At 35.7% G+C, this 12,372-nt stretch overlaps 1 protein-coding gene across 3 annotated transcripts; it reads right to left on the bottom strand.

Annotated features, from left to right (window-relative positions):
• Positions 1-257: 257 nt before the first annotated feature.
• LOC107674791 (arginine/serine-rich coiled-coil protein 2-like) lies at positions 258-11,639 on the bottom strand. Of its 3 annotated transcripts, none has more exons than XM_016468895.1 (10): positions 11,495-11,639; positions 10,925-11,048; positions 8,650-8,690; positions 6,335-6,510; positions 6,069-6,221; positions 5,861-5,977; positions 3,034-3,113; positions 2,674-2,930; positions 2,001-2,090; positions 258-949 (listed from the first exon to the last, which is right to left on the bottom strand). In XM_016468895.1, exons 1-10 carry the CDS (start codon positions 11,498-11,500, stop codon positions 761-763), a joined length of 1,233 nt encoding a protein of 410 aa, XP_016324381.1. In that variant the 5' UTR covers positions 11,501-11,639; the 3' UTR covers positions 258-760. The 3 variants fall into 3 exon arrangements, with proteins under 3 accessions (XP_016324381.1, XP_016324382.1, XP_016324383.1); XM_016468896.1 differs by having other exon boundaries at positions 2,674-2,927; XM_016468897.1 differs by lacking the exon at positions 11,495-11,639 and adding an exon at positions 8,279-8,358 and having other exon boundaries at positions 6,335-6,532; positions 10,925-10,970.
• Between the last annotated feature and the right edge of the window lie 733 nt (positions 11,640-12,372).

Here is a 12,372-nt window from a genome sequence, read left to right as displayed (position 1 = left end):
AGCAGTTGACATTCTGCTGGAACACACATGACAGCTATTTCTAATCATTTATTTGATCAAGTAGTTTAATTAGAAGTAGCTCAGCCTAGACCCAACTTATCTATTAAGAACCACAGAATCTGAAGTAATATTGCAGTATTGTACAGTAAGTTAGTACAAGGACTAGGCAAATAGTACGTTTAGATTTCAATCGTTTTAATTTTTCCACTTCAGTTTCTGTTGGTGTAATAAGGAATCAAAAATGTATGATATTCATGAATGATGAAATGTATTTTGTGTGGTAAATTATTTTATTGTTCTGTGAAATTGTGTTTTTTTCCCCAACTCAAACTGATGATGGCCTGTCATGTTAATTTGTGTTCTTGATATATTTATGTAGTAATCATTTCATAAAAAGCCGTGAAGCATTCACAATATATCATAGCCCCTGGTACCCACCAGGGGCTATGATATATCAGGAATCGCTAGCTTCAGACAGTGTCAATACAAACACAGTGAAATATACAATCACATTCCCCTCCCAAAATCCAAACAAAAGCTTTACAATATTAAACACAATCTTTAGAAACCAAGCGACAATATATGTTTGAGCAATCAACTGTATTTACATGTGAATTTCCAAAATGAATAAAATGACAGACCTGATGAATCATACATGCAGGCTAATGCACAAGCATTATCTACAAACACATACAAACCAGCTTTACAGTGGCAACATCAGCCAGAATTTACAGAAATGAGAAGCACAAATACAGAATGTTCAGACAGCATCCATGCCCCTTGAAGAAAACGAAGAGGAGAAACCTAGGCCCATTCCCCTCTGCGTGTGTGTCTGTGAACGGGCCATCTCATACTGGACGTCCAGATTGCGGAACATCTCTTCCTGCTGCTGCAAGGTTTTAAGACCTTCTTCGTTACCAGCTCCTGATGAACTACCTTCTTCTTCACCCTAAAGTGAACACAACAGGGTTATCATTAACATAAATTTGAAACATTTTTGTTGAAATAAAGCTAAAATAAAACAAATTCAGAAATTGATGAAAAACAAACTAAAAGAAAATTAGAAATGTTGCCTTGGTAACTAACTGAAATGTGTAAGGAATAATCAACGGCTTGCCGTGCATTAAAGGATTTAAAATCCTTTAATGCATGGCAAGCCATTGATTATTCCACTTATTCCATGGTCATTTGCCAAGTTATAGACAAGTTAAAACTAATATTGCTCTTTGCAGTGCAATATTTGACCGAATGGGTAAAAATTAGTTATTTTAGTCAGTTACGGCACGTTAGCTCTAGCATTCTGCCCGCTTCAAATCAGACACAGAGATTAAATAGTGCGGTTATTATTATTTTTATATTATTTGAATTAATTATAGCATTTATTTCAATTAATTATCGATCGAGAGAGAGAAAGGGAGAGATGATAGTTGTATGTGCGTATGCATGCTGCGTCTGTCTACAAACGATTAATTACTTCATAAACAGCGATTTTACCACCTCGTTGCTGAGGTATATAATGTAGCGATCTAGTATCTAGGCTATTTTATTAATAAAAATTGCAGGGAAGTGTTGACAAGTTTACGTGTGCGATCTGCGACTCTCTCTCTCTCTCTCTGTGTGTGTGTGTCGGTTTGTGTGCAATGCATCAATTAAAGTAGCGCATTAATATAGAATGGTGATTAAACTGACTTGGAACTACCTGTGCATTAAACAGTTTTACTGCATACCTACCAGTCAATCAGAATCCAGTATTCAGACAGACCATGGAATAAGTTTAAAAAATAAAACTGAAATAAAGCTAAATATTAAAACTAATAAACATGACAAAGTTACTAAAAATTAACAGCCAATTCAAAATATTAGTGAAGTCTATGACAGTATAAAAATAATAAAATAAAAAATAAAACAACAAACAACATTTATATATTAAAATGAACAATTTCTCCAGTTCACACATTTAGAATATTCTGAATAAAAACGTAATACAGGAGAACACTTACTTTGATGCCCATTAGTTTGCGAAATTTCACATTTTGGTCTTTATTACCAAAATTCAGCTTCTCCCAAAGCTCAGCTGTTTGTGACTTGTCCTACAACATAAACATATATTAATACTGAACATCTCAAGACATAAGATTTTAAGGATGTCAAAAGTAAACACTACTTTTGACATCCTTAAAATCTTATGTCTTGAGATAACTAGTATCAGAGGCAGTAAGTACTTTGCAAAAGCGAATCATTTATCAAAGACAAAATGAGATAAAGAATAAAGATTATTTTCTGTGTCTAAGAGTCAACTTATGATTTTTTTGGACTGTTTTTGGAATCGTTTGAACGGTTCAAAAGTTATAAAAAAAAGTCAAGATTGAACAAACAAATGCAAATTTGAACTGTTGGTAGTGCTACAGGTTTTGGGTTAGAAAATCCAAATTTGCTCTGGTTAACGTTCAAACTATCCTTTGTCTATCAAATGTAATTACTTTCCCATAAACTGTTCTATGGGCTACCATAGACTCAGAAGTGGAGGAACATGTACAGCAAATAGAAAAATGAATTGTATATTAAATAAAACTTATAATAAACAGATCAATGCAAACAATATAAGTGGTATCTTGCCAACTGCCAACAACCCTATATTAAAAATCTATACAACAGAGACTTTCTTGGCCTCACCCCATCTTTTTTCCCCTGCCACAACATTTTCCTCTTCTTTTCTTGCTCTGCAAACTTCATTGGGTTCACCGCTGAGGGATTATAGTAGCTTGGCACAGCAATGCCAGTCTCTGCCAGCGTTTTGGCCTGAAGCGCTGCCATCTGAGCAGCCATTGCGATCTGAGGAGTGACCTGTGTGCCAGAGGCCAGCAGTGCTGCAACGTTCAGGCCTGAACTGGGTGCTGCAGTGGTCGTATCGCACAACAGTGGAGCTGCTGCTGTTAGGAAACAACCAACAACATATCAGATGGATGTCTGCTGCAGTGGGTCAGATATGAAGCCACTGCACCAATAGGCAGATGATTTGCAGCAGTTACTTGCCTGCTGCCATCTCTTGTTGTTGCCGTTTTTCCAACAACTCTTTTTCCTTCTGTTCTTGAAGCTTCTTTGCCCTCTCCAACCTAAGAATGTGAGGAAAATATATTTAGTGAACATGAAGACTACAAGGAAATTCAAACCTCACAAATCTAGTCAGATACTTTAGGTGGTTTTCACAATGGGTAGTTTTGAATCGGTCTAAAATAGCTTGATTAGGGCTGCAGGATACCTCAAAATAATACTGAAACTAGGGATGTGCGATATTTATTGTCTGAGATAGGGGTGGGCCATATGGCAAAAATATCATATCACGATTTTTTTTTAGAAATATCATGATTCTTTGTCATGTTGGTTTTACTATTTTGCAAGTTGTCTGAGCAGTACAGCCAAGCTAATTTCCCTATTATAAAGACAAAGCCTTTCAAGGTCACAAAAAAAAGAAAAAAAAAGAATGGCAGATATTTAGGCCAAAGTGGGCAAAGATAAAAATCTTTGCCATTATTTTATCTTTGTTATTAAAAAATAAGAACAAAGATACACATTAAAACTACACATAATACACAAATAAAACAAACAGTGCTTTATTTTCAGGTACAATATGTGTATTTAGCAGGAGCATTCAAGAAATTGAATGAACAAATATAAAAATAAAACACTATATAGACTGATTCCTAAAGCAACTGTATTAAAAGTTCTTCAGTCAAGAGTAGTGAGTGATTTTTCTCTTTGCGTTTTGTTGTTTTATTAACGTTAAAGGAATAGTTCACCCAAAAATAAAAATTCTGTCATCTGTCTGTCAATTCGGTCATAGTGTTTTATTATTATACCATCATTTACTCGCTCAAAATTTGTTTTAAACCTGAATGAGTTTCTTTCTTCAGCTGAACATAAATGCTATTTTGAGGAACGTGGAAAACCAAACAGTTGCTGGTCTACAGTGACTTCCATAGTATTTTTTTCCTACTATCAGTTTCGATTTCATTTTGATTGATCATGTAGCCCTACTTTTTAGTGCACGCACTTCAGGTGTACGCAGCACTCAGAAAAAGCGCACATCTGACCAGCACATGAATGAAACATTTAACCGGCAAGGCTTTAAAGCACATGCAAATAATGTACTTTTGTGATTGCGAATAAGTGCAGTGTCCTGTGAGTAACTTTACCGCTGAGTTAACATTAGATGTGAATGTATGTGGCATTGTACAGTAGGGCTGGGTAAAAAATATCGAAATCATGATTTTAATCGATTCTCATTTTTACGAAACGATATCGATTCTTATATCCCAAGAATTGATTAGTCTAGCCTGTTTTCAGTTAATGGATGGAACATTGAAGCGCACCTCCCATCCAATATATCGCAATAAGCATTGTGCGTTGGTACTTTAAATATGAAACAAAGTCTCAGATTTCAATTTATGTCCATTGTATTGCAGAATTCAAACAATAAATGCTGTTTTGGCGCTGTTTAATGTAGAATGACAGATCGCTGTAGCACCTCAGATCAACAGACGCGGCAGTGCGAGGCGCACGTGAAATGATCATCTCCTCCACATTAATACCAGTTTCAGCACAAAATAAACATGACTAAACATCCGAAGGTAAGTTAAAAGAGAGTACAACTTTCCAATCTGTATCCTGTCTCATGTATTCTCTCAATTAGTGTTTCAGCCAAGCAAAGACGTCAATATAAGAGCTTGTAAACAATTCATGTAACATCACATTTACATCAGAAAGCATATTTGGTGACCATAAACTTACAACTTAACCACTGATTTCTAGTCATGTCCTCTTTTGGAAGGTCAAACAAAGTAGTTTCGCTTTCACAACAAAACACAGGCGGGCTAGAGTGAGCGGAGGCCGGCGGCCTAGAGTGAGGAACGGCTGGACTCGCCTTTCTGAAACGCGTTGATTTTTACAAAGCTCATCGGTCTGAATAGCGAGGTTTGCTCTGATTCGCCAGCTATCCAGTGCGTTGTGATTGGCCGAATACCTCAAGCGTGTGACGAACGACGAGACAAAAACATTAAAACCTATTATAAACGAGACATTTGTTGCATCCAGTGGGGACATAAAGTTACGCCTTCTTTTTTTGCGTAAACATTTGGGCGGCGTTATGCAAATCTTCCCACATCGTGACGTAGACATGTGGGGGCGTGTTAGAACGAGCCGTTTTAGGTAGGCATGGTTGACTCTTAACTTTTATAAAGAATATCTCTTTGGATTTGAGACTTGGTCTTTGCAACTTTACAGATTTTCTTTATGCACCAAGAGCTTTTAGCACTTCAAAGAGAAAGGAAAAATTTAAATGGCATCATATGACCCCTTTAAAAAAAACTAACTGACGTAATTGTAACTTAATTATAAAAACTTCATTAAGTGCAATTTAAGCAGTTGAACAGCACAAATCAGTCAATTTTAACCTTCAATATTATAATGTAGTAACTGACTCTCATGTATATTTCACAGCATTAGTTGAGATTTTTTTTCCTTGAGAAAATGTCGCATGTACTGTACCTGATATGTATCCAAAATAATAGAAATGGAATTGAATTGGTAATCGAATCGAAGGCTTGTGAATGAGAATCGAATCGAATCGTGAAATTTGTGTCAAAACCCAGCCCTATTGTACAGTATATTGATATGGAGGCGTCAGAACTGCAACTGATTGAATGTGTGCTGTAGCACGATCCTACGATATTTCTTCAAAAGCAGATTGTGTAAACATTTTTATAATTCTCGATCAAAAATTGTCATATCGCACACCCCTATATACAGTGTACAAAATCCAAATAGTTTTTTTTGTACGACGGGGAAGACGACAGCACTCTACCTTCTGGCCAATGCCTCCTGAGCATCCATGGCTGTGTTTCTGCCCCTGAAGGTCACAGGGCTAGCTGACCGACTGCGACTTTTTCTCCGTGCTTTCTCTGACCTCTTCTTCTTCTCCCTAGATAAAATTGGATCATCTCATAGTTTTAGTACAAATTCAATTTCATTGAGTTTCATGCAAAATCATGAACACACAATCTTCGTCCGACCTGCTCTTGCTACGGCTCCAGCTGTGATGTCTGTGCTTGCTTCTGGAGTTTGATCGAGATCTGGCCCGTCTCTTCTTGTCACGACTCCTTGATCTCCTTTCACCGCTTCGTGAGCGAGATCTTCTTTTGTCCCAGTTTCGATTATGGTGTCGTCTTCAGTAAAATATTAATTAACCTCTAAGAACACTAAACCTTAACACATTCAGTTGTTGCATAAATTCAGCCAATGTTAAATTAAATCAAAACGATTTGTCAAATGAAAATACCTTTCCCTTGAACGTGATCTTGACAGGCTTCTTGGTCTGGAGGATTTCTTGTCTTTTCGGCGATGCCGCTCCTCCATGTCTTCAGACAGCCTGTCACGGCCTTTATCTGACATCTCCAGCTGCTCCTCTGATCCGCTCTGACATTTCAGAGCTTTCTCAGAGTCCTTCTTCCGTGCCTGTTTTAAGAAGAATTGGTCTCTTTCAGGAAAATAGTGCAATAAAGAGAGTTAGTAAGTTGGTTTAAGAACAAACTTGCCAAAATAATTCTGACAAGAAAAACAGTTTTTAAATGACAAAATCCCTATGTCAACTTCCACCACCATCCAAGTGCAGCATATACAATTACATTTAACACAAATGAGTGCACTTAACCAGCACATTTACACCCAGTTCAGTACCAAAAAAAAGCATGGGTGAGCCTTATTGCGAGAAATGTACACAGATTTCGCACTGGCATTTTCTTTTCTCATATGCACTGTTTTTCTCCTACATAAACATAAAAGTCAACATGAAATCAAAATGAACCCCATTTACTTACACATTCCTGGTCTAACTCTACTTGACTTCTTGGTTCAAATGTTTATCTTGTCAATCTTTCTTCAAAATGTAATTAACTGACAAATCTAGTTTTTGCTTTGTCTTGATGGATTTGTAAAGATGCTCGAGTGAATTTGACCTAGCCATCATCTTGGTTTCCAGTAGGTAGAGGCTCAAAATATAAAATATTCTAAATTACCATACATCTAGGGCTGGGCAATATAGCTAAAAAATGTATCAACGATATAATGTTTCATATCGTTCTGTATCGATAATTATTGACATTTTTTTATAACCTTTTTCAAAACAAAGAGCAATAGAATTTTTTTTTACATTTAACCACTGTATTTTTAAATTAACTCAATTTATTGAGACAAACAACAATTTTTTTTTTGTTTTAACAGTCAAAAACAAAATAAAAATTAAAAAAATATTCCATTTCTAATGTTTTATATGCAGATTAAATGGGTTAAACTTTTGGCTTGTCTCCCGAGGCCACAATTCAAGATGAATAAAATTAATTGTTATTATTATTATTTTAACTCAGAAAATTCACATTACGAAAGTAAACTGGGTTTGGTTTCATGTTGACTTTAAAGGGCATTTTACATGATACAAGAAAGCTTTTCTTGCCATCTTGCCACCTCCTATGTGTACAGGCACATTTCTATACATACAATAAGCTATTTAAACCACATAATCACAAGTTTCAGTGGTAACAAACAATGATGCTCGCTTGTGCTATTGAGTGAAAACATGTCTGAGGTGATTACTGTTTAAATATTGCATTCCGTGAGGCTAAACTACATTTATTTTTTAAGTTTAGGTAATACAATATTTATTTCTTCATAAAGTGTGTGGATTTTCTTTTGAGAAATGCAAAAGTAATGCTGCTATACCAAGGCAAAATACAGCAACACCACCAACCAAAAATGAGAAAAAAGGCTTTAGAGTTTTGTTTTGAAGTTAATGCAGCTTTCACAATCAATAAAAAACACCACTGTGTTTAGGCTTTGTAGGGTGGAATAGGTTAAAAAATAAATAAATAATATAATATGAATAAAATGTGGTCGTACACAACAAAGTGGCATGATTCATGTGAATGAGCCCATTCTATCACCTGTCCTGCTCTCCCACAAAAAAATTAACCGAAAACTCACGGTCACTGTGTACAGCGTAAAATGCCCTTAAGACCTTCAATCCAATTATGACCAAACAAATATATATGAAAAATATATTTTAAAAAGTATTTCAATAGTATGCAAATCTGCATGCATTCACATTGAGAATGGCCACTCATTTTTTAATTGCAATTCTGTTGGTATTTACAAAAAAGGCAGTAACTGGGGTTGTGAGACAAAAAGATATCGTTTAATAGGCAAATAAGTTTAAATGACTGATAGTTACCTGTCCAGGTAGTAGGCATATAATTTTGCTATCTGTCAGCAGCGTCTTCTGTTCAGAGTGTCTCTTCGTGCATTAGCACGCTGAGTATAATTTATTATAGAAATGTTATCATATGATCTAAAATACAGGACGTTAAAAAAGCTCCCAAACAGACATTTCTCTCCATCTGTAATCCATATTAATAAAATTTAAGATTACATGCACTTGTGATTACATCTCAGTGCTTTTCTTCTCAGTCTGGCATTTCATTCCTTCTGTCTAAGCTGCATACTTACCCTGGACTAAAACTAGAAATGCCAGCTGTAAAACTACTGATGATGTGACCAGTTTCATTTAGGTCTACATGACATCAATGGACTAAAATTAGTTACCTCTTTGCTTCTGCTGTGGCTTCGTCTGTGCCTCTTGTCTCCTAAAAGACAAGAAGATACAAATGACTTATTGTCGGAAGGACACTGAAGGATTTATATTACAAGCATTTGCCAAAGCATTTAATTTACAGTGATTGGGCCAAAAAAAAAAACAAAAAAAAAAACCTTGACAGCAACATATATTCCCCATAACTGAGCAAACACCTCCTTACAGTTTCTTTAGTTTAGAACATAGGCTATACATTAGGGATGCACCGAAATGAAAATTCTTGGCCGAAGCCGAACAAAATGAAACACTGGGCCGAAGGCCGAATACCGATTTTCACATTTTTCCCCCATGTAGGCCTATTTTGCCATTGTTTTTTTCACCATTGCATTAAGTAAATTGCCAAAATGTGCTTTTTACTGTTTTGTCCTGCTGTTCAAATAAAAAATAAATTACAAAACAACAATTTAAAAATATTTACTTAACACTGAACATTTTTTTTTCATTCTAGCAGACATTATACCAACAAAGCACAATTTAACTTAAAATTAATAAGGTGCTGAGCAGAAAAGACTTCTTTTAAAACATTAGAATATATTACAGATGCCAATTTGAACACTATGTGTGAATGTTAAAGGCTTAATAAATGTATTAATAGAGCTGTTGTAGGGTAATTATTATTATCGTATTATTATACAGAACGACAGTAAAATTACAAGACTATCATTTCTGAATGTCGATGGAGTTGTTGCTTTTTCTCGGCTTTTATTTTGGCAGAAACCCGCAGGAAGATCTCAGTGCTTCTTTTTGTTGACAACAGCATGCAGATTTATAAATGATTCTCATTACGAATTTGGGAAGATGTTTGTCGCACGTATCACATTGTCACATGCCTTTAAAAAAAAATTCACAAAAATGTTACTGAGCAACTGACGAGTAACAAGTCCAGCGCAGATTTTCCTCGCATTTTGGACTTAGAACCCTGGCGCCGCGAGCTCGTGCAGCGCTGTCAGAATACATGCAATTCGTGCGTGCACTAGAAAATATAACATTCTGCAGTTGATTTACTAATCGTTTAAAGAAATTTCGCGATTTCAATCATCATACAGTAACCTAACCACCAGCATTAGCCACCTCTTCTCATCGGAGACGTGATGCAGCACTAAACAGTCTCTCGCTGTCGGTGCTTCGTGCATGTAATGATTTCGGCGTCTTTCTCCGATAGTTTTAAATACGTTCACACTGCCGACATGTTTGCTGCATTAGTGCGTGCTCTATTTGATCGCGTTAGTCATTGTTCGGTACATATTATTCGGCCGAACACCGAAAGAGATTTTTTTGCTATTTTCGGCAGAATAATTTCGGTTGCCGAATATTCGGTGCATCCCTACTATACATATTTAGTTTATAAATAAAATCTAGACATTAGTTTTAACAAACGTAAAGTTTGTAATCTTAGTATTTAAAAATTGAATTACAAAAACATTGTTACACATGTAAGACGTCCAATCAATAATCCCCCTACCCCCCACATAAAGTGGGGGGTAGGGGGATCTTGATTTATTTCAGCAGTTTCATTTATTTATTTTATGGAATGTATGCAGACTTTCTGCAGGTTTGATAAGGGTAAATTTAAGACTTTTTAAAGGTCAAGTAAAGAACATTTAGGGGGAATAAATTGAAGGAAACGCAAAATGTCTCCATTACTTTTTTAAACGATTTTAACCAAAAAAAAAAGCTTACAGGCCTTAATAGCTCCTCCCAACCACTACAATATGGTTGGGCTTAATTTTTTCTGATCACACGGCAAAAAAGTTATATATATTTTTTTTTTCAGTACTAATGTCTGAAGATCCTTAAATCAAACTATTCAAAATGAAATACGACACTGTAAGAGGTCTTATTTTCTGTGGAACTGATCAGAACGAATTAAGTTCATAATTAAAACAAGAACCAATCCAACAACAACCTGCCAATCCATGTAACGACTCAAAAATCTAGTTTTTACTAGATTTGTGTAAAAATTAGATTGTACAAAATCAATTTTACTAAATGTCATTGTAGGGTATGGACTGGAGTGTTCATGATTTATGTGAACATGAAAAAGCATTTTAGTGAAAATGAAGGTGTCTAAATACACTGCAATTATTGTTATAAATAGGAAATGTAGCCCCTTTAAAATCTTGCCAATAACTTAACGTTCGAGTTTTAAGGCTTAATCTTTTTTTGGCAGTGCTTTTTTTTAATGAGAATGACTGCGAAATGTCATTATTAATGAACCTGGTCTACCTGACTTGCGCTTTCGGTCCACTGATCGTGATCTGGACCGCGAGCAATGCTTCGAGCTCCGCTGACGATCTTCATCTGTGTGCGATTTTCCGGACTGGGACTCATAGTATTTGGCGTCATTTGCCTGATTGGAGACAAATCTCAAATTCAAAATAATTATGCAAAATAAGTAAAGCATGCAAACGTATCAAACCGCTCATTGATTATTAATACTTAGTACAATTTGAGTGTTGTCCTAAGTAATAAGAACCGTAAATTGTATCACGTTAGCCGCGAATTACGTTGGCCAGCTAATCGCCGCCTGTTTATGTGCATGATATTAAAGTACAGCAAATTCTCACAAAATCAAATCATTTGTCATCTCAGATACACTCTAAATTTTTAACATAACAGGTTGGCATTTTAGTTCACATCATCGTTTTGAGCCTTCATTCTTTTCTACTTAGTTTAAAATAAGGTATCCGCCATTTTCCGAGTACAGAATGCAGCCAATGAATTACTGTTTCATTAATTATATGTTTTTCTCAACTGTAATCTCGCCCAAAACAATAATCAAACAAATGTACTTGCCGCCATGTTAATGAATAAAGAAAGCAATTCGCTGTATCCCTGTAGTTAGCAGCAGAATGCGACAACCTCCTTCTATCATTCGTTTCTTTTGCGGTGGAACAATACCCGGATGTTTCTTTCTATTTCTACTAATATTAGCAGAAAGTTGCAAAAGCACAGTGCCCCCTTGCGGCTGGACCTGCTCTTCTTCTTCTTCATTTGAGTTTTACGGCCGTTGGCATCCATAGTATTGCATTACTGCCATCTGCTGTCTCACTTTAACTTATATCTTAATTAAATTCGTCCTTCGAGTCCAGTCCTCCGTAGAAAATTAAACAAATATCTCCGTCCTTGGTCATTAGCCTATTTCCATATGTTACTATATTTTTAACATACTCTACTATACCTATTTCCCGTAGCTGATTCTTGAACTCTTGCCTTTCTTGTATATATTTCTTACATGATATAAAGATGTGCTTAATTGACTCCTCCTCCTGACATTCATCACATAGTCCTGTCGGGTGTTTTCCTATCAAATGAAGAGTTTTGTTTAGCTTGCAATGCCCAATCCTCTGTCTATTTATTATGACATGTTCCTTCCTTTTATTTCCCTTCTTACTTTCCATACCTATCATACTTTGTATCATGTACAGATGTCTCCCTTTGATATCATTATCCCTTACTTTCCATAACTATCATATTTTGTATCATGCACAGATGTCTCCTTTTGATTTCATTATCCCACTGCTGCTGCCATTTTTGCATTATCATTTTCCACACTAAACTGTTCCCTTCTGTTTTTGATAATTTAATTTTGACGTCAACATGTTCTTTTTTTGTTGCTTCTTCCCAGCCAACATGTACAGTGGGTACGGAAAGTATTCAGACCCCCTTAAATT

This window comes from Sinocyclocheilus anshuiensis, unplaced genomic scaffold (genome assembly GCF_001515605.1).
Source record: "Sinocyclocheilus anshuiensis isolate Anshui unplaced genomic scaffold, SAMN03320099.WGS_v1.1 scaffold1596, whole genome shotgun sequence".
Lineage (NCBI taxonomy): Eukaryota > Metazoa > Chordata > Actinopteri > Cypriniformes > Cyprinidae > Sinocyclocheilus > Sinocyclocheilus anshuiensis.
This window is presented reverse-complemented; position numbering and strand designations above follow the sequence as displayed.

Excerpts from the sequence above, each read along its gene's own strand:
- LOC107674791 (XM_016468895.1), bottom strand. Across the intron at positions 5,978-6,068 it reads TGGAGCCGTAGCAAGAGCAG|GGAGAAGAAGAAGAGGTCAG; the intron begins GTCGGACGAAGA and ends AATTTTATCTAG. Across the intron at positions 3,114-5,860 it reads CAGGAGGCATTGGCCAGAAG|GTTGGAGAGGGCAAAGAAGC; the intron begins GTAGAGTGCTGT and ends TCACATTCTTAG.